Here is a 21,943-nt window from a genome sequence, read left to right on the forward strand (position 1 = left end):
TCAATATTGCTCAACGGTTATCTGTGCTCAAAAGCTGTGTATTTCGAAGGGTATCACACATGTAGGTTATCTAAATCTCTATAGGTTTAGTCTAAACAACAGCAACAGTTTGGTTGCACCACAACGAGAAAAGAAAACAAATTATTTTATAAATCAACCGTTTCAGCCAGAGAACATTCTCATTTTTTAAATGAAAAGCAACTGTTTTGAGGAAACTTGAAAAACACGTTTCGAATCCTGTTGATAATGGACCGTTTACTGATCATGAAAGTGCGAAAATCATTTCGCTGCGAGATGAACGAACCCATGAAAGTTTTACTCCCCAAAATCAATATAGTTACTCGCCAGCTGTAGTAATTTGAAAGGACAAATTAGCAGCGAAATAAAAGGCCTCGAAGTTCTTCAAAAGGCGACTAATCATTCCCTTTACTGACAAAATCAAACATTTAATTCTCGGTTAACTTTTTATATTCCTGGTAGAAGAGACAACACAATGAACCCGGCCCTAGGAGGCCAGCGCAACTAACCATTAGGCCACCGCGCTGCAGGATGGGGAAGGGCATAAACTATTTCCCCCAGTACAGCAGAGGGGCGGGGCTAATAAATTGTAGTTTCTCTAATAGTAAATAATGAACGGTTCCGAAAACCAGAGAATTTCAGTCTGAACTATTAATAAAATATCGAAGATTACTTTAATTCACTCTGTTTCAACTTGTATTTTTTGTAAATTCAGGTCCCACCCAGGACAAATTATTCTCACGATGCTAAGAGATGCCAAAATAGATGTGGAAAAGATGAAAGAAGAAAAACTATTTCCGGAGGATGGTGAGAGAGATTTATTCGATTTGATTTATGCCAATGATTTTCCTTACTGAACTCAACATACATCTTATTTTTTACATATACTTAAATCAAAATACTTTATTTATATATTTAATATTAAAATGGTTGGATTTAACAGTTTTTCAAATACGACGTTTTCACTATCGTTAAGTAAAAGGCATTTTACAGGGTTGGTTTAAGGACTTGTTAAAGCGACCCTGAACAATTGGTAAAAGGTGTTTGGTAGTCCATAACGACACTAACATCGCAGTTACAATTGCCAATGAAATGTGTCTTTTCCATCGCGTTTGCCAAACAGCCATGACAGCTATATTCTGATAGCGAGTCTCGATCGCTAGAGATACGCTGATGAAAAACCACTCAATCACCAGCTGAACTGAAGTTGTGATGGCAAAAGACTGCAGTAACTTTAAAATGGAGTCATTTTGTAAGTAAATAAATTGATATAAGTACAAAAAGCCGTTAACAGACACTATAGCAGTTGATTCAAACAACATGCTCATAATAGCGATATCAGCCATAAGTCTCTCACGGCGAGGAGTACGAAAACTTCCCCAAGGAGCTGATGTTCTTTTGCGAATTTGATGACAAATGTGATCGATCAAAACCATCGTGCTACGTTCTGCGACTTCTGCAGCGCCGTGAATTACTCCAAGAATAGCGATGGATTGCAAACTGTCAAGTTCTGCTTGTAAAACTCGAAACATAACCGCTGAGGCACAATACAACGGCGCTAATGAGACATACGTATATCCCGGATGAATGATATTTCGGCTTAACTGCTGAACACAAATTCGCGAGATTACTTTGAAAACGACTCCAATGAGAGGAGAGAAGAGTGCAATTAGCAGTTTGCCTTCCTTGCTTTGTTTTATGTACGCTGGATAAATGATTTGGGCCACAGGAATGGAAAGAATTAAAATAGAAAAGGGCGGAACTATCATTTGTAAAAAGAAAGTCACCTGCTGTCTCCTTGTCCGTCGCATACGGAAGTGATTTGTTAGAAGATAGACTTGCCAACACGCACTAAGAACACTGCTAAAGTGGATTGGAATCTTTTGTAAAGTAGATGGCTTGGAATGAGATATTCCTAGGGCTTGTAGAGTCATAAGGAAAAGTGCTTGGAAACAATATTCAAAGCAAAAAACCAAGATCAGTTTTCTTTTCACCCCCATTAACTGATGTGGGCGAAAAATAAATAACACACATATAAAGAAGGGAAGGTTTAGAAAAGCAGCACGAATCACATCAGAAATTGATCTCATCCACTGTACTTGTATTGGAATGGACTTCTTTGGGTGAAATTCGCATCTGGCTACAGTTTCAAGACATAGATAGGAGATCAGCATGTATACTGAACCTATGATGGTAGCAGTTAGTAGTGAAATCAAAGCTCCAATGTACATTGATTTACAAACTGTACGGAGAGCGGATGGTCTGAGTCGCTTCCAAGCCATCGCTCTATCTTCAACTTGTTGATCTTCATGTGTTTCTTCGTTTTCCTCGAGTGAACATGCGTCTATAACTCTTACATTAAGATGGATGGACGCAAGATGGCTCAAGCTTGTGGCTTCTCTGTCGCTGTATTCTTGATAAATAAACTCATCAACAGGAAGATAATTCCATTCTCGGCCTGTGCTTTGTACAGGATCGTAGCCAAAAGACTCTGCCGTAAATTCAGGTTCTTCTGGATTGTAGTGCTCTGTCACGCCTCGTGTAAAACGGAACACGATTTGACCAAAAACCTCTATCAGTGTACTGCTACTCATTGTTGTTTGGAGTCCTGAGAAAACTGCAATCTTTGTTAGCGTACTATGTTTGGTTTAGAATTCCTCAAGAAAATCGAATATTATATTTCGTCGAGAACCGGTTGAATCTAAGAACTTCTCGTATTGTTTTGCTTTCTCTGCCCTCAAAGCGACTTTTTATTCTATTTTAACACGGAAGTCTAGATATTGCATTTGAAACTTGAAGTATTGAATTCTGCTGTACAGTGTATTTTTAACCAGACACGAGATTTGCGAAATAAAGTTAGTTTAGAACTCTTTGTTATTCTACAAACTCGCAGCAGTTTTATGTGAGTCGATAGCGCCATGTAAGCGCAAATTTAGGCCGGATAATTTGTTAAAAGTCTCCAATAAGTAATATATGCTGATACAGTTGGCAGGAATTAATTTTCTTTTAATAGTTGATGACATAAATAGTTTCGAAAGCAATTTTTTGATGAATAAGCACAAGTAAATCATTTTCATTACATTCTAAAAATAATCTCTCGCTTGTTCGAACTCACCTATGTTTCTGAAACACTTGTGCGGAAACACTTCTGAAACAAATGGTGCTTACAAGTTTAGCCAGGATGTAAACCTTTTTACGTAGACAAATCATGCGTCAGTGAAGGAAAATGGTTTTAAAACGTCAGAAACGTTTTCTTGCTCCAAAGAAACAAAATGTGCTTCCAAAACATGCTTCCCTTGCGGTTAAACTGAGAATCGTTTATCTCAGCAATATTTCCGTAACATTATTTGCTAGTTTATCCCTCAAGCCCGGAACAGGATGATACCAGTTCCCCTCCACGGTTTTTTTGGATTTTAACGCTTTTTCACGCCTCGTTTAAAACTGAACACCATATGACCAAAAACCTCTATCAGTACAATGTATAAAGGTCGGGACACACTAGGCGACAAGTCGCAGCGACAGGTCTCTGCGACATGTCGCTCCGTGTATACTGCCCAAACAAGTCGCTCCGGCACACAGCGAATTTTCATATGGAATAGTGGGAATGTGAACTAGTTTTCAAATTCAATATGGCAAAAATAAATGATGCTCTGTCATTGGTTAATTTATATTTTGTCGCAGCGACTCGTCGCAGAAATGTGCACACGCTGCGACAACGCTGCTTTCAATCATTTTGTCGCTGCGATCAGTCGCACGAATTCAAACTGGTTTGAATTCGTGCGACTAATCGCAGCGACAAACTTCTGTCGCAGCCACAAAAATTCTCCCAGAAATGCACCATGTCACACGAGGCAACACGTTGCAGCAACTTGTCGCCGCGACATGTTGCCTCGTGTGTCCCGACCTTAAGTGTACTCCTACTCATTTCACTTGATAAACTAGCGAAATTGGATTAATTTGAAATTTATCAGAAAATTTGTGTTGATTGTACTGACAAAAGCTTATGCTGACGTCAAACAGAACAGCTAAAACCCAGAAATATGCGAACCCTGAAACCAATATCTCTGGTCACTTTCGAATGTTTACTTTTCCGTTCGGTTTCACGATAGAGGAAGGTTGTTTCCCAATGGAGTTTTTTAGTAGTATAGCAAAAATGTTCATTGCAACCTCTTTTAACATGCTCGTTTGAAGAAGAGCTATTCCATTTAATTTACACCACACTAAACCTTTCAGTCGCTATGCCAATGTATAAATGTTCCTTACTAAACTCAACATACATGTTATTTGGACACATTTACATAAATCTAAATGCTCTATTTATATAGTTATTGTTATACAGCTAGAGCTTGGTAAGATATAACGAGCGCTGTGATTGGTTAATAGTCAGGGCCGGATTTTCCCGTAATGTCCATGGGCATTATGAGCGATATTAATGTTTTCATGTATTGTCAGACAGTCATACATAAATTAGATGACGCCAAACTGTTCGCTTGGCTCCTATCGACTGCTTCTGGTAGTAAAGTGAATACAACTCACGGGTCACGATGATTTGTAAATGAACCAAATTTTTATTTGCGATTTGTCAGCTTTTTAACGTGGCCGTATTTACGGGGTAAATAAAGGTTTGAGTCTTCAAAAGGAGATCACATTAATAAAGTGGTCGGATTGGATTACGTTGGTGGTGTGGTGTGTGGTGTGTGGTGTGGTGATGTGTGGTGTGGTGATGTGTGGTGTGTGGTGCGGTGCTGCGTGATGTGTGGTGTGGTGTGCTGTGCTGTAGTGTTTGTTGTCTTACATTGCGTTATACTGAGATTTTACATCAGCTTTTTTCTATCCTTAAGTAAAAGGCATTTTACAGGGTTGGGTTAAGGACTTGTTAAAGCGGTCGTGTACAATTGGCAAAAGATGTGTGGTAGTCCATAACGATACTAACATCGCAGTTACAATTGCCACTGAACCGTGTCTCTTCCATCGCCTTCGCCAAACAGCCATGACAGCCATATTCTGATAGCGAGTCTCGATCGCTAGAGACACGCTGGTGAAAAACCACTCAATCAGCAGCTGAACTGAAGTATAAATGGCAAAAGACTGTAACAGCTTTAAAAGAGAATCGTTTTGTAAATAAATAAATTGATATAAGTACAAAACTCCGTTAACAGACACTATAGCAGTTGATTCAAACAACATGGTCATGATAGCGATATCAGCCATTAGTCTCTCACGACTAGGGGTACGAAAACTGCCCCAAGGAGCTAATGTTCTTTTGCAAATAACGTGACAAATGTGATCAATAACAACCATTGTGCTTCTTTCTATGACTTCTGCAGCGCCGTGAATTATTCCAAGAATAGCAATAGATTGCAAACTGTCGAGATCCGCTTGTAAAACTCGAAACAAAACCGCTGAGGCACAATACAACGGCGCTAAAAAAGACATACGTATATCCCGGATGAGTGATGTTTCGGCTCAACCGCTGAACACATATTCGCGAGATTACTTTGAAAAAGACTCCAATGAGAGGAGAGAAAAGTGCAATTAAAAGTTTGCCTTCTTTGCTTAGGGCTTTCCACAAGTTGCTCAAGATTTCTCAAAAAGTTGCTCAAAAGTTGCTCCAAAATTCCAAAAAAGATGCTTCTGATAATAAAAGTTGCTCGAAAGTTGCTTCAAAAAATTAAAAACGCTGCTTCTAATCAAGAGAATTTCTCTAAGTATATGCTAATTTCCCTTTGATGGTAACATTTCTAAGCTGTTTTATGCAATTTACAGCAAAAAAAGTATCTAAATAACATATTGAGGGGGAAATTTGTTAATTAACAAGGATTTCTTTAAGTAACAAAAATCGTGAAGATATCTATTACGTCATGTTTTCCGACGAGTTTTGTAAGCCAAAAGTTGAAGCGTCTTCAGATGTTCCTCGAAAATCTTTGGCAAACTTCGTAAATCTTCGGACACGTTCGTATGGCCTTCGAACAACACTCGGATAATCTTCGGAGATCTTCGGTCAAGAAATTGCTCAAAATGCAACGAGTTGCTCGAGAGGAAAAAAGTTGCTCGAAGGGGAAAAAGTTGCTCGAAATATGAAAAGTTGCCAAAAAGTTGCCGAGCAACTTGTGGAGAGCCCTATCCTTGCTTTCTTTAATATACGCTGGATAAATGATTTGGGACACAGGAATGTCAAGAATGAAAATCGAACATGGGGAGAGCTATCATTTGTAAAAAGAAAGTCACTTACTGTCTCCTTGTTCGTCGCATGCGGAAGTGATTCGTTACAAGATAGACTTGCCAACATCCACTTATAACACCGATAAAGATGTATGGAATCTTTTGTATGGAAGATGGCTTGGATTGAGATAATCCTAGGGCTTGTAGTGCCATCAGATAGAGTGCATCCAAACAATATCCGAGCCAACAAACTAGGAACAGTTTTCTTTTCACCCCCATTAACTGATATGGGCGAAAAAGAAATAGCATTGCCAATAGGAATGAAAGGTGAAGAAAAGCAGAATGGATCACAAAAGAAATTGATCTCGTCCATTGCACCTTTACTGGAATGGACTTCTTTGAGTGAAATTCACAGTTGTTTATAGTTTCAAGACATAGATAGGAGATCAGCATGTATACTGAACCTATGATGGTAGCAGTTAGTAGTGAAATCAAAGCTCCAATGTACATTGATTTACAAACTGTACGGGAAGCGGATGGTCTGAGTCGCTTCCAAGCCATTGCGCTATCTTCATCTTGTTGATCTTCCTGTGCTTCTTCGTTTTCCTCTGGCAAACAAGCGTTTATAACCCTTACATTAAGACGGCTGGACGGTAGATAGTCCAAGCTTGTGGCTTCTCTGTCGCTGTATTCTTGATAAATAAGCTCATCAACAGGATGATAATTCCATTCTCGACCTGTGCTTTGTAGAGGATCGTAGCCAAAAGCTTCTGCCGTGAATTCAGGTTCTTCTGGGTTGTAGTGCTCTGTCGCGCTTCGTGTTACACGGTAAACGATATCACCAAACACCTCTATCAATGTACTGCTACTCATTGTTCTAGTGTTTGGAAACCCGATCAAATTGCAATCTTTGTTAGCGTAGTTTGTTTGGTTAACGTTATCTCAAGAAAGTCGAACTTTTATATCGACGACGACCTGTTGAATGTATGAACTTCTCGTGTTGTTTGGCATTGCCTGTGGCGCAAAAGAGTCTTTTTATTCCATTATAACACGGAAGCCTAGATGTTGCTTACGATCCTTGAAATATTAAATTCCGCTTTATTTTACTAAATATGAGGCTTGCGAAATGAATCTAGCTAGTCTAGTCGATAGCGCCATGTAAACACAGGCTGAGGCCGAATACTATGTAAAAGACTTCAATGATTAGTCTTTACTGATACAATTGGCAGGAATTTCAAACGATGTCATCAGCTCTCTAAGTTGTAGAGCTGACATAGTTTCGAAAGCAGTTTGGAATGAATAATTCTAAGGGGACAGACCATGAACGTAGTTGAGGACGTGGTCACGATGGAGTGAAGACGCGTCTTGTTTGAGCTCCGACTAAACCTGAAATTTATTTCATTTTAAATCATCTTTTTGTGAAAATGCTTCATGTCAGGTAAAACTTTAAGATCCGGAAAGAGCCTGCCAAGTTTAAATTGCGGTAAACAACGTGAAGACAAGCCGCCGCGGAAAGAAAGCAATAAGCCGACGCCGAAACACGAAGACGCCATGACAGCTGAAGTCTTGCAGGAGTTGAAGTCTATGAGGAATGACCTCACAGGACAAATTAAAAAGCTAAGTGTCGATCTTACAAACTTTCAACAGGACACGAATGCAAGATTAGCCAAAATAGAAAGCGTAATGGCGAAAATTGACGAGATAGATAACTTGAATACCAGAGCAGACAAGCTCGAAGAAGATGTCGGCCTTATGCAGGTTTCTTTGACGACTATGAATTCTACAGTTGCAGCCTTTAAATCTAAAACGGAAAGAAGCAACGAGGAGCTCAAGAATAAAGTGGAACACTTAGAAAGATATTCTCGAGACTTCAATATCCGCATTATAGGCGTCGAAGAAGAAGATGGTGAAGATTGCATGTCGATTGTTATTGATTACTTCAAAACTCTTGGCTTTGAAGACGCCTTTAGAGAGTTGGAGAACGCTCATCGAACAGGAAAAAAGCGGGTCGATAAAGCCAGGCATATTATTGCGAAATTGTATAGTAGACCCTTCAAGAGGAACCTACTTCGAGCCGCAAAAAGTCCAGAGAAGAAACATGTGCTTAACGGAGTAAGAATAGTCGAGGACTTCACACCTGGTGACTTTGAACTGAGAAAAAAGGCGCTGCCTAAAATGAAAGAAGCTTTTGAGGCAGGAAAAAAGTTCGGTTCACCAAAGGAAAGTTATTGATTGACGGTATGGTTTCTACTATTTGACAGAATGCATTAGGTAAAATAGATCATTTATATTTTTTTTGTTTGTTCCTGAAAGCGGTCGGAGCGCAACTAAGATCAGCGCAATAATCATCGCGCTTCTGTTTTTCACTCGCTGTCGGAATGCTTGTGCATTGCTGCACAACCGCGAATTTTCAGAGTGGGCAATTGTCGTTATTTAGTTTCTTTTTCGTCGCTTTATTTTTAAGCGTATATACACCGTATTACTTGTTTACCTCAAATACTATAAAATTTGACACCATTGACTTAAGATATACAGTTTACATTTTAGCAGGTTGTAGTTATTTATTTATATTAAGATCCATTCCCTCCGATTTCATTTACTATATTACTTTTACTTGCTCAAATGGTTTCGGGTAGGCTTATTTCACTGAACATTCGAGGCATCAGCAACTATCGAAAACGAAGAACAATTTTCACTTGGTGCAGAAAACAAAAAGCGGATGTTATTTTTCTACAGGAAACTCACTCGACTGAGAAAATTGAATCTCAATGGAAAAGAGAATGGGGCGCTCCATTCTATTACTCTCATGGGGCTAGCAATGCCCGAGGGGTTGCAATCTTAATCCGAAACAACTTTGATTGCATAGTAGAACAAAAGATAGCCGATGCACACGGCAGATTTCTTATACTCAAAGTATTACTCAAGGGAGAACAAGCTCTTTTGGTTAACATATATGGCCCAAATCGAGATAATGAATTAGTAGCTTTTTACCTTTCGCTGTTGCAAACTATCGAGGAAAATGACTTCGACACCATTGAAAATATCATTATGGGTGGAGACTTCAATTGTCCGTTAAACCCAACTGTCGACAAAAGAGGTGGAAACCTTTTTCCAAGACAATCGGTAATTAATACAATAGAAGAGCTACAATCGGAACTGGATTTGCATGACATTTGGCGTGTCAAAAACCCTACCACGCGTAGTTATACGTGGAGTCAGTCAGAACCTCAGATTTTTTCTAGATTAGATTATTGGTTAATTTCAAATTCTTTGGCAGATAACGTTAATACTGTGGATATAATACCCTCTATCAAAACTGATCATTCCGCAATAACAATAGAATTTCAAGACGTCAATGATAAAGCTAAGGGTCCCGGCATTTGGAAACTCAATTGTTCCCTACTAAGCGATGAGGTTTACGTTGAAAGAATAAACTCTTTAATACCTACTTGGGTACAAGAAGGGAAGAAGGATCTCAAAGACCCGCGATCAGTATGGGACTGGGTAAAATATAATATTAAAAAATATTCGAGAAAATACTCAATGAACAAATGTAAGGGAAAAAAAGCTGAAGAACAGATGTTAAACAAGCAATTTCAAGATGCGTATAAAATTTTTAAAGACAATCCGTCCCAACAAAATTCAGCAGCTTTAAATGCGGTACAAGAACGAATTGAAAAACTTTATGAAAAAAAGGTTGAGGGTATAATTGTGAGATCCCGGGCACGCTGGCATGAACACGGAGAAAAAACTCCAAATATTTTCTTAATTTAGAGAAACGTAATCATATAAAAAAGCATATTCGGAAACTTCGCATGAGCGGCGTGATCACTACCAACCCTTATGAAATTTTGGAAGCTAAAAAGACATTTTATGAGAACCTTTACAAATCCAAGCATAACTGCTGTCCACAAAACGAATCATATTTCAGGTATGAAGACCTGCCAATACCGACTCTCTCTCAAGAACTCAGACAAAGTGGTGAAGGAGTAATTAGCCTAGAAGAATGCACTGAAGTTTTAAATTCATTCCCTTTAAATAAGGTTCCAGGCAATGATGGATTACCAGTAGAATTTTACAAAACGTTTTGGCCTTCAGTTGGGAAACTTCTAGTGGAATGTTTTAACGAGTCATTTGAAAAGGGGGAAATGAGTTCATCCCAAAAGCAGGCCGTGATTACGCTTATTGAAAAAAAGGATCAGGATCGCTGCGAGCTTAAAAACTGGAGGCCAATCTCACTTTTAAACGTTGACGCGAAAATAGCTTCGAAAGTTATTGCCGAAAGAATGAAACGTCTTTTACCAGTATTAATTCATGCAAATCAAACAGGATATATTCCAGGTAGAAATATTGGGGAAAACATACGTTCAATTCTTGATATAATGAGCTTCACGCGAACTAAAAATTTGCCAGGTCTACTGTTATTCATTGACTTTGAAAAAGCTTTCGATAGCTTAGAATGGGATTTTCTTAATAAGTGTTTGGATCTATTTAACTTTGGACCTGATTTCAAAAGATGGGTTAACACCTTTTACAAAAATGTCAAAAGTTGCACAATAAACAATGGATTATGTTCCCACTATTTTGATATTGAACGTGGGGTGCGACAGGGTGACCCTCTTTCTCCATATCTTTTCGTAATAGCTGTTGAAATATTGGCTATTGCTGTTAGAAATGATAAAAACATCAAAGGGATAAAGTTAGATGGCACGGAAACTAAATTGTTACAGTTTGCTGACGATACAACTACTATTCTAGCTGATTTGAACTCTGCTCAGGCTTTGCTTAAATTACTTGATTACTTCGAGAAAATGTCAGGATTAAAATTAAACGTCATGAAAACTGAAGCCATGTGGATTGGATCTCTTCAGGACTGTGAAGAGGAACCACTTGGATTTAGGTGGAAAAAATGTGTCAAATTTTTGGGTATCTTCATTACATATGACGTCAAGCTACTTGTTGAAAAAAATTTTAAACAAAGATTGAAGAAAATTGCAAAGTTAATAAATCTTTGGAAGTCAAGAAACCTTTCCATTCATGGCAAAGTCAACATAATTAAAGCAATCCTTCTCCCAAAAATGATCTTTCCAAGCTCTTTTTTAAGCACTCCGTCACCTGTAGTAAAAGAATTTAACTCCTTGGTTTTTAACTTCCTGTGGAATGGGAAGGATAAAGTTACCCGACGCTCAACGTACGCACCTTATACCTTAGGTGGTCTTAAAATGATCGACTATGAAAACATGATAAAAGCACTAAGATTAAGCTGGCTGAAACGAATTATGGATGTAGAGTGCTCTGGCTTTTGGAAGCTTTACCTCAATTATCTTTTCTTTTTATCTTCAATGCAATTATGATGTAAATAAATTAAATATTTCATCAACCTTTTACCTTGAACTTTTATCATGGTGGTCTGAATTAAGAGAAAGCGCAGACCCTGACAGAGGTTACAAATATATTTTATGGAATAATAAAGAAATTTTGATTGAGGGCAGGACTATTTTTTATAGGCATTACTTTAATAATGGTGTTGTTTTTACAAAGGACCTGCTTTTTGATAAGACAAACACTGAGTCTTTCAGTACCATGAAAATACAAGGTTTATCAAATACAAATTTTTTAGTTTGGACTGGTCTAAGACAATCTGTCCCACTGAACCTACGTGGCAATGTGCCTAGCTCTAAGGAAGTTATTGATATAGAAAATTATAAATGTCGAAATTACTATTGTCACTTAATAAAACTCAAATATGAAAAACCTAGCAAATGGGATAAACTCGGTCTAGAATTTGATTTGAGAGAAGATCAAATTTCATGGGCATGCCTTCTACCTTTGAGGGTAGCAAGCGAACCTTATGTACGCTCCTTTCAATACAAGGTGTTAAATTCTATTCTCTTTTCAAATGACCGCCTGTTTAAAATAGGCTACGTAACAAATCCTAACTGTACTTTTTGTCAAGTGAGTCGAGAAACTATCAATCACTTTTTGTTTGAATGCACTTTTTCAAAGTCTTTTTGGAATACGGTGACCGTTAATATTTTGAATAGGCTTGGTAGTTGCGGATGTCTCTTGTTACGTGATGTTATTATTGGAATTCTGAAGGAGGGAATGGACTTGGTAAACTATATAATAATTTTAGGAAAAACGTATCTTTGGACCTGTAAACGAAAAGGAATTAAACCCAACTTTGATCACTTCAAACAAATTTTAGAAATCAAATACGAAACTGAAAATATATCGCTTTTAAGACAAATCAGATTAACGTGTTCAACAAAAAATGGAAAGCATTTGAGGAAAACGTCTAGAATAAGTAAAGTTAAGTAATAAGTTAGGTAAGGTAAAGTAATTACTCCTGTTGTACTTATAATTTTGTATGTTTTAGTATACGGTGTAAAAAAAAAAAAAAAAAAAACCTTGAGAAACGAAATTGTAAAGTAAAAATCTATTGCACATAAGTATAGGTTAAATCTTATCTTCTAATTTTGTAAAGTGTTGATTATCAATAAAAAAAAAAAAAAAAAATAAAAAAAATGAACGTAATTGAGCTTGTTTTAATCATTCTTAAAAGCAGTTTCTTACCTAGTTCGAACCCAGCTGAGTTTCGTACAAGCTTTGCTGAAACAAATTCTTTCAGTTTAGCCGGGCTGGAAACATGTTTCGAAAGCAAAGCGTGCGTCAGCATGAAAATACCGTCGAACTTCCTGTAAGCGACCACTCAAAATGACTTAAGCGCAGTCAACAAAAGAAATTTGCAAAACACAAAAGCATAATAATGTTCTCATTTTCACCGTTCAAATGTCGATAGTTCACCATTATCCTGACGATTTCCCTGAATTTTTTGGAGCTTTTATACTAAAAAAAGGTCTACGTGTTTAACAACAGGGAAATGCGGACTTGCCGGTGCCACTTGTCAAAGCATTTGGTTCGGATGGAGTTATTTACACTTGTGCAATTGAACAAATACAAGGTCGACGTTGAATAAAACTAGAATAAACTAGAAAGCTTTATCTTTGTTTAAGTTAAACGGACTACAGTTGTTGTTTTTTAACGGTGTAAAAATGCTGCCGAATAAGGATAAACTCAAAAATGATTGAAACACTGAAAATTCTCTCGAAACATTCCTTCCACGAGACCTCCTGGTCGAGCAAAAGTAAAAGGTAACTAGAACTCGTAATTACTACGACTGTTGTATGCTAAGTGTTTTAATAGTCTAAAAATCGTCAAAAATCTACTTGTTTATCCAATTTGTAAACATCTCAATAATCGTCATGAAAATGTACTTCTTCCGCATTATGTTCTCTCGGCTAAAAATACTGTTTACTTGGTGCTATTTATCAATAACTTCATAACTCTCAATTTTAACATTTGTCTTTAAGTTACTTAACGGCATGACTCAATAATGTGATACCCCATTTCCAAGGTGTGCTCCTATAGCATCAATGGCATCTTTCTTGGCATCTTCTTCTAAGTCCTGGTCAACTGTTGACGGGCTCGAAGAATCAGACTTCAACGTTTTCTGGACATCACCTGACTTTAACACTTTTATTCTTTCTACCTCTCGCTCTTTTGGGACTACACTTTCATCAAATTCCTTGCGATTCACTTGGCTGACTGAGGTGCAAAATACCTGACCATTCTCAACTTTATCGTGACGGAATAGGCCTTATGCATGATAACGTCATATGCTCTAAATTCACCACCAAGCCTTGTTTACGCGAATTATATTCAACCCTCTACCACCTTCATGCAATTTTGCCTCCCCTACACATCCGGACACACAAGACATTGATTAAATTGGGTTCGTTGGCCAGCCAAGCCATCGTCCCGTTTATTCCATCTCAACATATAATACAAGCTACGAATAAAAGACAAATACTAAGTACACCAAAGCCGGACACGAAAACCCCTAAAAACCAGCAAGTGGAGAAAACGGGGAACGTGTGGCCCCGACCAAGGCAGTGGCGCAACCCTTGGGGGTTTAGGGTATTCTTATCTAACTACTGTAAACAAATACTTTTCCAAATATATGATCTTACAGTGATACAATTATGATGGCAAATCTAAATATTTAAACAAGACGAAGCGTCATTGGAAATATATGATCTTACAGCGATACAATTATAATAGCAGAACTAAATATTTAAACAAAACGAAACGTAATCCTGCATCCACTGATGACATAGGAAAAACAAAAATAACCAAACATGACCAAAACGTGGCGAAGGCTGACCGTAGAATGTCTCACCTTTCTAACGGCCACCTATTTAAACTCAAATCCCACTATACACTGCGCACCTCAAACCCGCACCCAGCCCTCTGATCCGTGCCGGCAAAATAGTAATTTATGCTAATTTAAGATCATCACAAATTACATGTTTTCACGTGGGTATTCTTTTCAACTTTGCTGCTTTGGGAATTCGTTCATGATAAAATTTACAAGTTTGCACCTCGAAAGCGAGGCTTGTCGATGTACTGACGTTTTATCTCGACGTTTACTACCCTTAAGTAAAAGGCATTTTACAGGGTTGGTTTAAGGACTTGTTAAAGCGACCATGTTCAATTGTTAAAAAGGATACGGTAGTCCATAACGCTACTAACATCGTAATTACAATTGCCACTGAAATGTGTCTTTTCCATTTTCTTCGCCAAATAGCCATGACAGCCATATTCTGATAGCGAGTCTCGATCGCCAGAGATACGCTGGTGAAAAACCACTCAATCGCCAGCTGAACTGAAGTTATGATGGCAAAAGACTGCAGTAAATTAAAAAGGGAATCATTTTGTAAAAAAATAAATTGATATAAGTACAAAAATCCATTTACGGCGACTATAGCAGTTGATTCCGACAACATGCTCATGATAGCGATATCAGCCATTAGTCTCTCACGGCGAGGAGTACGAAAACTTCCCCAAGGAGCTGATGTTCTTTTGCGAATTTGATGACAAATGTGATCGATTACAACCATCGTGCTACGTTCTGCGACTTCTGCAGCGCCGTGAATTATTCCAAGAATAGCGATGGATTGCAAACTGTCAAGATCTGCTTGTAAAACTCGAAACATAACCGCTGAGGCACAATACAGCGGCGCTAATGGGACATACGAATATCCCGGATGAATGATGTTCCGGCTTAACTGCTGAACACAAATTCGCGAGACTACTTTGAAAACGACTCCAATAAGAGGAGAGAAAAGTGCGATAAGAAGTTTGCCTTCCTTGCTTTGTGTAGTGTACGCTGGATAAATGATGTGCGCCACGGGAATGGAGAGAATTAAAATAGAACAGGGGGGAGCTATCGTTTGTAAAAAGAAAATCACTTGTTGTCTCCTTGACCGTCTCATACGGAAGTGATCTGTAACAAGATAAACTTGCCAACACGCACTTACAATGCTGATTAAGTGGATTGGAATCTTTTGTAAATTAGATGGCTTGGAATGAGATATTCCTAGTGCTTGTAGTGATATAAGATAAAGTGCTTGCAAACAGTATCCAAGACAATAAACGAAAATCATTTTTCTCTTGATCCCCATTAACTGATATGAGCGAGAAGCAAATAGCACACATATAAAGAAAGTTAAATCTAGAAAAGCAGTACGGATCACATCAGCAATTGTTCTCATCCACTGCACTTGTATTGGAATGGACTTCTTCGGGTGAAATTCGCAGGCTACAGTCTCAAGGGAAAGATAGGAGATCAACATATATATTGAACCTATGATGGTAGCAGTTAGTAGTGAAATCAAAGCTCCGATGTACATTGATTTACAAACTGTACGGAGAGCGGATGGTCTGAGCCGCTTCCAAGCCATGGCTCTGTCTTCATCTTGCTGGTCTTCCTGTGTTTCTTCGTTCTCCTCTGGTGAACACGCGTCCAAAACCTTTAAATTAAGATGGCTGGACGCTAGATAGTTCAAGTTTGTTACTTCTCTGTCGCTGTATTCTTGATAAATAAGCTCATCAACAGGAAGATAATACCATTCTCGACCTGTGCTTTGTAGAGGATCGTAGCCAAAATACTCTGCCGTGAATTCAGGTTCTTCTGGGTTGAAGTGCTCTGTCACGCCTCGTGTAAAACTGAACACGATATGACCAAACACCTCCATCAATGTACTGCCAGTCATCGTTGCTTGGAGACTTGAACCGAAATGCAATCTTTGTTGGCGTACTTGGTTTGGTTTAGGTTACCTCAAGATATTTATATCGACGACGACCTGTTGAATACAAGAACTTCTCGAGTTGTTTTCATAAGTCTTCCACAAAAGCCACGGAAGTGGCTATCCTGCATAAATACTGATCTGTTAATTTTCTTTTTATAGCTGATGACATAGTTTCGAAAGCGCAAGCAAATCATTTTCATTACATTCTAAAAATAACCTCTCCCTTGTTGGAGCCCAGCTGTGTTTCTAAAGCCTAGTCTGGTTAATTTGCAAGCACGTATGCGAAAACGCGTCTACAAGTCCTCTACTTTTACGTTCGCAATGTCGGTGATCAACTTAATGGATCAAGTATAGGTGATCAGAAATGTATTTAACCCAATAATTGTCAAGCCATGGGCAAAAATTGCGCGGCTTCTAAATTAGAGTTTCGGTTCAAGCTGATAATGTGCAACGTTGTGTCTTCAGGCATTTAACGCTTTGTTGGTTTTGTGATTGTTGTTTAATTGAAGGATGTTTTGCGCGGACAAGACTGTCCTTGAGAAAATTTTGCTTATAAGATACAGTCGGGGACTGTTTAGTGTATCACTTTCTTCAGTACTGCATTATATTTGATCGTCCTATTTTTATATGTTATCTTGATTGTAAAGCCTCACGTCTGTTGATTCTAATTTAATTTAAGAATCATTCATTTAACACACAGGGGGTCCTCACTTAATTAATTAATTCTCAATAGACACCGAATATATAAGAATATTTTTAGGCTAACTTGAGTCGAACCTAATGCTAATGACCAAAAACAATAGGTTTTGCTCATTTGCATTAGGTTCGACTCATGTAAAGTTCGACGTTTTGCCTGGGCCTAAGTTGTAGAGCTGACATAGTTTCGAAAGCAGTTTGGAATGAATAATTCTAAGGGGACAGACCATGAACGTAATTCAGCGTGATAAAATCATTCTTAAAAGCAGTTTCTTACCTAGTTCGAACCCAGCTGAGTTTCGTGCAAGCTTTGCTGAAACAAATTCTTTCAGTTTAGCCGGGCTGGAAACATGTTTCGGAAGCAAAGCGTGCGTCAGCATAAAAATACCATCGAACTTCTTGTAAGCGACCACTCAAAATGACTCAAGCGCAGTCAACGAAAGAAATTTGCAAATCACAAAAGCATAATAATGTTCTCATTTTCACCGTTCAAATGTCGATAGTTCACCATTATCCTGACGATTTCCCTGAATTTTTTGGAGCTTTTATACTAAAAAAAGGTCTACGTGTTTAACAACAGGGAAATGCGGACTTGCCGGTGCCACTTGTCAAAGCATTTGGTTCGGATGGAGTTATTTACACTTGTGCAATTGAACAAATACAAGGTCGACGTTGAATAAAACTAGAATGAACTAGAAAGCTTTATCTTTGTTTAAGTTAAACGGACTACAGTTGTTGTTTTTTAACGGTGTAAAAATGCTGCCGAATAAGGATAAACACAAAAATGATTGAAACACTAATAATTCTGTCGAGCAAAAGTAAAAGTAAACTAGAGCTCATAATTACTAAGACTGTTGTATGCTTAGCGTTTAAATGGTCTAAAAATCGTCAAAAATCAACTTGTTTTTCCAACATGTAAACATCTCAATAATCGTCATGAAAATGTACTTCTTTCGCATTAAGTTTCTCTCGCCTTAAAATACTGTTTACTTGGTGCTATTGTTCAACAACTTCATAACTTTTAATTTTAACATTTGTTTCTAAGTTACTCAACGGTATGACTCAATAACGTGATCAGTACTTAATTTCCAAGGTGTGCTCTTATAGCATCAAAGACATCTTTCTTGGCATCTTCTTCTAAGTCCTGGTCAACTGTTGACGGGCTCGAAGAATTAGACTTCAACGTTTTCTGGACATCACCTGACTTTAACACTTTTATTCTTTCTACCTCTCGCTCTTTTGGGACTACACTTTCATCAAATTCCTTGCGATTCACTTGGCTGACTGAGGTGCAAAATACCTGACCATCCTCAGCTTTATCGTGACGTGGCGTGGCGTGGCGTGTGCTATGCTGTGGTATTTGTTGTGTTGCGTTGTACTGACGTTTTGTATCGGCTTTTGCTATCCTTAAGTAAAAGGCATTTTACAGGGCTGGTTTAAGGACTTGTTAAAGCGACCATGTACAATTGGTAAAAGGTGTTTGGTAGTCCATAACGACACTAACATCGCAGTTACAATTGCTAATGAAATGTGTCTCTTCCATCGCCTTTGCCAAACAGCCATGACAGCTATATTCTGATAGCGAGTCTCGATCGCTAGAGATACGCTGGTGAAAAACCACTCAATCACCAGCTGAACTGAAGTTGTGATGACAAAAGACTGTAGTAACTTTAAAATGGAGTCATTTTGTAGGTAAATAAATTGATATAAGTACAAAAAGCCGTTAACAGACACCACAGCAGCTGATTCAAACAACATGCTCATGATAGCGATATCAGCCATTATTATTCAACACATGCGCGCGCTGCATATATATGGTCAAAATGTTAACGATATCTGTCATCCGTACATAACAGATATCCTGCCATATACGTAAGTTGCGAAGATTCGTCCGAATTCTTGCAAAGCGTTGCATAATTACAGTTTTTTTTTTCTGCAAAATGTGTTTCGTTGACACTTTGTTGAATAATAAAACAATTATCCTGCTCAATCTTGCGGAATATCGTCTGATTTTAGCCAACTCGGCCTACGGCCTCGTCGGCTAAGTATCAGGCGATATTCCGCGCGATTTCGCAGGATAATTGTTAATTAGTCTCTCACGGCGAGGAGTACGAAAACTTCCCCAAGGAGCTGATGTTCTTTTGCGAATTTGATGACAAATGTGATCGATCAAAACCATCGTGCTACGTTCTGCGACTTCTGCAGCGCCGTGAATTACTCCAAGAATAGCGATGGATTGCAAACTGTCAAGTTCTGCTTGTAAAACTCGAAACATAACCGCTGAGGCACAATACAACGGCGCTAATGGGACATACGTATATCCCGGATGAATGATGTTCCGGCTTAACTGCTGAACACAAATTCGCGAGATGACTTTGAAAACGACTCCAATGAGAGGAGAGAAGAGTGCAATAAGCAGTTTGCCTTCCTTGCTTTGTTTAATGTACGCTGGATAAATGATTTGGGCCACGGGAATGGAGAGAATTAAAACAGAGCAGGGGAGAGCTATCGTTTGTAAAAAGAAAATCACCTACTGTCTCCTTGTCCGTCGCATACGGAAGTGATTTGTTAGAAGATAGACTTGCCAACACGCACTAAGAACACTGCTAAAGTGGATTGGAATCTTTTGTAAAGTAGATGGCTTGGAATGAGATATTCCTAGGGCTTGTAGAGTCATAAGGAAAAGTGCTTGGAAACAATATTCAAAGCAATAAACCAAGATCAGTTTTCTTTTCACCCCCATTAACTGATGTGGGCGAAAAATAAATAACACACATATAAAGAAGTGAAGGTTTAGAAAAGCAGCACGAATCACATCAGAAATTGATCTCATCCACTGCACTTGTATTGGAATGGACTTCTTTGGGTAAAATTCGCAGCTGGCTACAGTTTCAAGACATAGATAGGAGATCAGCATGTATACTGAACCTATGATAGTAGCAGTTAGTAGTGAAATCAAAGCTCCAATGTACATTGATTTACAAACTGTACGCAGAGCGGATGGTCTGAGTCGCTTCCAAGCCATCGCTCTATCTTCAACTTGTTGATCTCCATGTGTTTCTTCGTTTTCCTCGAGTGAACATGCGTCTGTAACTCTTACATTAAGATGGATGGACGCAAGATGGCTCAAGCTTGTGGCTTCTCTGTCGCTGTATTCTTGATAAATAAACTCATCAACAGGAAGATAATTCCATTCTCGGCCTGTGCTTTGTACAGGATCGTAGCCAAAAGACTCTGCCGTAAATTCAGGTTCTTCTGGATTGTAGTGCTCTGTCACGCCTCGTGTAAAACGGAACACGATTTGACCAAAAACCTCTATCAGTGTACTGCTACTCATTGTTCTTTGGAGTCCTTTGTTGTTTGGAGTCCTTTGTTGTTTGGTAACTTTGTTAGCGTACTATGTTTGGTTTAGAATTCCTCAAGAAAATCGAATATTATATTTCGTCGAGAACCGGTTGAATCTAAGAACTTCTCGTATTGTTTTGCTTTCTCTGCCCTCAAATCGACTTTTTATTCTATTTTAACACGGAAGTCTAGATATTGCATTTGAAACTTGAAGTATTGAATTCTGCTGTACAGTGTATTTTTAACCAGACACGAGATTTGCGAAATAAAGTTAGTTTAGAACTCTTTGTCATTGTACAAACTCGCAGCGGTTTTATGTGAGTCGATATCGCCATGTAAGCGCAAATTTAGGCCGGATAATTTGTTAAAAGTCTCCAATAAGTAATATATACTGATACAGTTGGCAGGAATTAATTTTCTTTTAATAGTTGATGACATAAATAGTTTCGAAAGCAATTTTTTGATGAATAAGCACAAGTAAATCATTTTCATTACATTCTAAAAATAATCTCTCGCTTGTTCGAACTCACCTATGTTTCAGAAACACTTTTGCGGAAACACTGCTGAAACAAATGGCGCTTACAAGTTTAGCCAGGATATAAACCTTTTTACGTAGACAAATCATGCGTCAGTGAAGGAAAATGGTTTTAAAACGTCAGAAACGTTTTCTTGCTCCAAAGGAACAAAATGTGCTTCTAAAACATGCTTTCCGTGCGGTTAAACTGAGAAGCGTTTATCTCACCAAAATTTCCGTAACATTATTTCCTAGTTTATCCCTCAAGCCCGGAACAGGATGATAATACCATTTCCCCTCCCCGGTTTTTTTGGATTGTATCGCTTTTTCACGCCTCGTGTAAAACTGAACACCATATGACCAATAACCTCTATCAGTACAATGTATAAAGGTCGGGACACACTATGAGACAAGTCGCAGCGACAGGTCTCTGCGACAAGTCGCTCCGTGTATACTGCTTAAACAAGTCGCTCCGGCACACAGCGAAGTTTCATTTGGAATAGTGGGAATGTGAACTAGTTTTTAAATTCAATATGGAAAAAATGATGCTCTGTCATTGGTTAATATATATTTTGTCGCAGCGACTCGTCGCAGAAGTGTGCACACGCTGCGACAACGCTGCTTTCGCTCATTTTGTCGCTGCGATCAGTCGCACGAATTCAAACTGGTTTGAATTCGTGCGACTAATCGCAGCGACAAACTTCTGTCGCAGCCACAAAAATTCTCCCAGAAATGCACCATGTCACACGAGGCAACATGTTGCAGCAACTTGTCGCCGCGACATGTTGCCTCGTGTGTCCCGACCTTAAGTGTACTCCTTCTCATTTCACTTGATAAACTAGCGAAATTGTATGAAATTTATCGGAAAATTTATGTTGATTTTACTGACAAAAGCTTATGCTGACGTCAAACAGACCAGCTAAAACCCAGAAATATGCGAACCCTGAAACCAATATCTCTGGTCACTTTCGCATGTTTACTTTTCCGTTCGGTTTCACGATAGAGGAAGGTTGTTTCCCAATGGAGTTTTTTGGTATCACAAAAATGTTCGTTG

General features: G+C 38.4%; 4 protein-coding genes and 2 pseudogenes across 5 annotated transcripts in view; 1 reads left to right on the forward strand and 5 right to left on the reverse strand.

Annotated features, from left to right (window-relative positions):
• The first annotated feature begins 704 nt into the window (after positions 1–704).
• The window catches only part of LOC144632482 (protein ecdysoneless homolog), a 42,861-nt gene continuing 21,622 nt past the window's right edge, over positions 705–21,943 (forward strand). Inside the window, exon 1 of the mRNA XM_078491152.1 lies at positions 705–825. Coding sequence (XP_078347278.1) covers positions 762–825 — 64 coding nt within the window. The 5' untranslated portion in view covers positions 705–761. The remainder of the gene's footprint in view (positions 826–21,943) is intronic.
• On the reverse strand, positions 842–3,366 carry LOC144632427 (uncharacterized). Its single transcript, XM_078491076.1, has one exon. The coding sequence runs from the start codon at positions 2,610–2,612 to the stop codon at positions 990–992; it is 1,623 nt and encodes a 540-aa protein (XP_078347202.1). The 5' UTR covers positions 2,613–3,366; the 3' UTR covers positions 842–989.
• Positions 4,606–5,881, reverse strand: LOC144632135 (uncharacterized; annotated as a pseudogene). The gene is made up of 3 exons (XR_013566860.1): positions 5,877–5,881; positions 4,744–5,594; positions 4,606–4,699 (listed from the first exon to the last, which is right to left on the reverse strand). The product of XR_013566860.1 is annotated as an uncharacterized LOC144632135 (transcript).
• On the reverse strand, positions 5,511–7,190 carry LOC144632481 (uncharacterized). Its single transcript, XM_078491151.1, has one exon. It carries the CDS (start codon positions 7,051–7,053, stop codon positions 6,247–6,249), a length of 807 nt encoding a protein of 268 aa, XP_078347277.1. The 5' UTR covers positions 7,054–7,190; the 3' UTR covers positions 5,511–6,246.
• Positions 13,994–16,414, reverse strand: LOC144633147 (uncharacterized). Its single transcript, XM_078491947.1, has one exon. The coding sequence runs from the start codon at positions 16,296–16,298 to the stop codon at positions 14,679–14,681; it is 1,620 nt and encodes a 539-aa protein (XP_078348073.1). The 5' UTR covers positions 16,299–16,414; the 3' UTR covers positions 13,994–14,678.
• Positions 18,027–20,595, reverse strand: LOC144633153 (uncharacterized; annotated as a pseudogene).

Source organism: Oculina patagonica, chromosome 12 (assembly GCF_052425735.1).
Source record: "Oculina patagonica isolate OP01 chromosome 12, crgOcupat, whole genome shotgun sequence".
NCBI lineage: Eukaryota > Metazoa > Cnidaria > Anthozoa > Scleractinia > Oculinidae > Oculina > Oculina patagonica.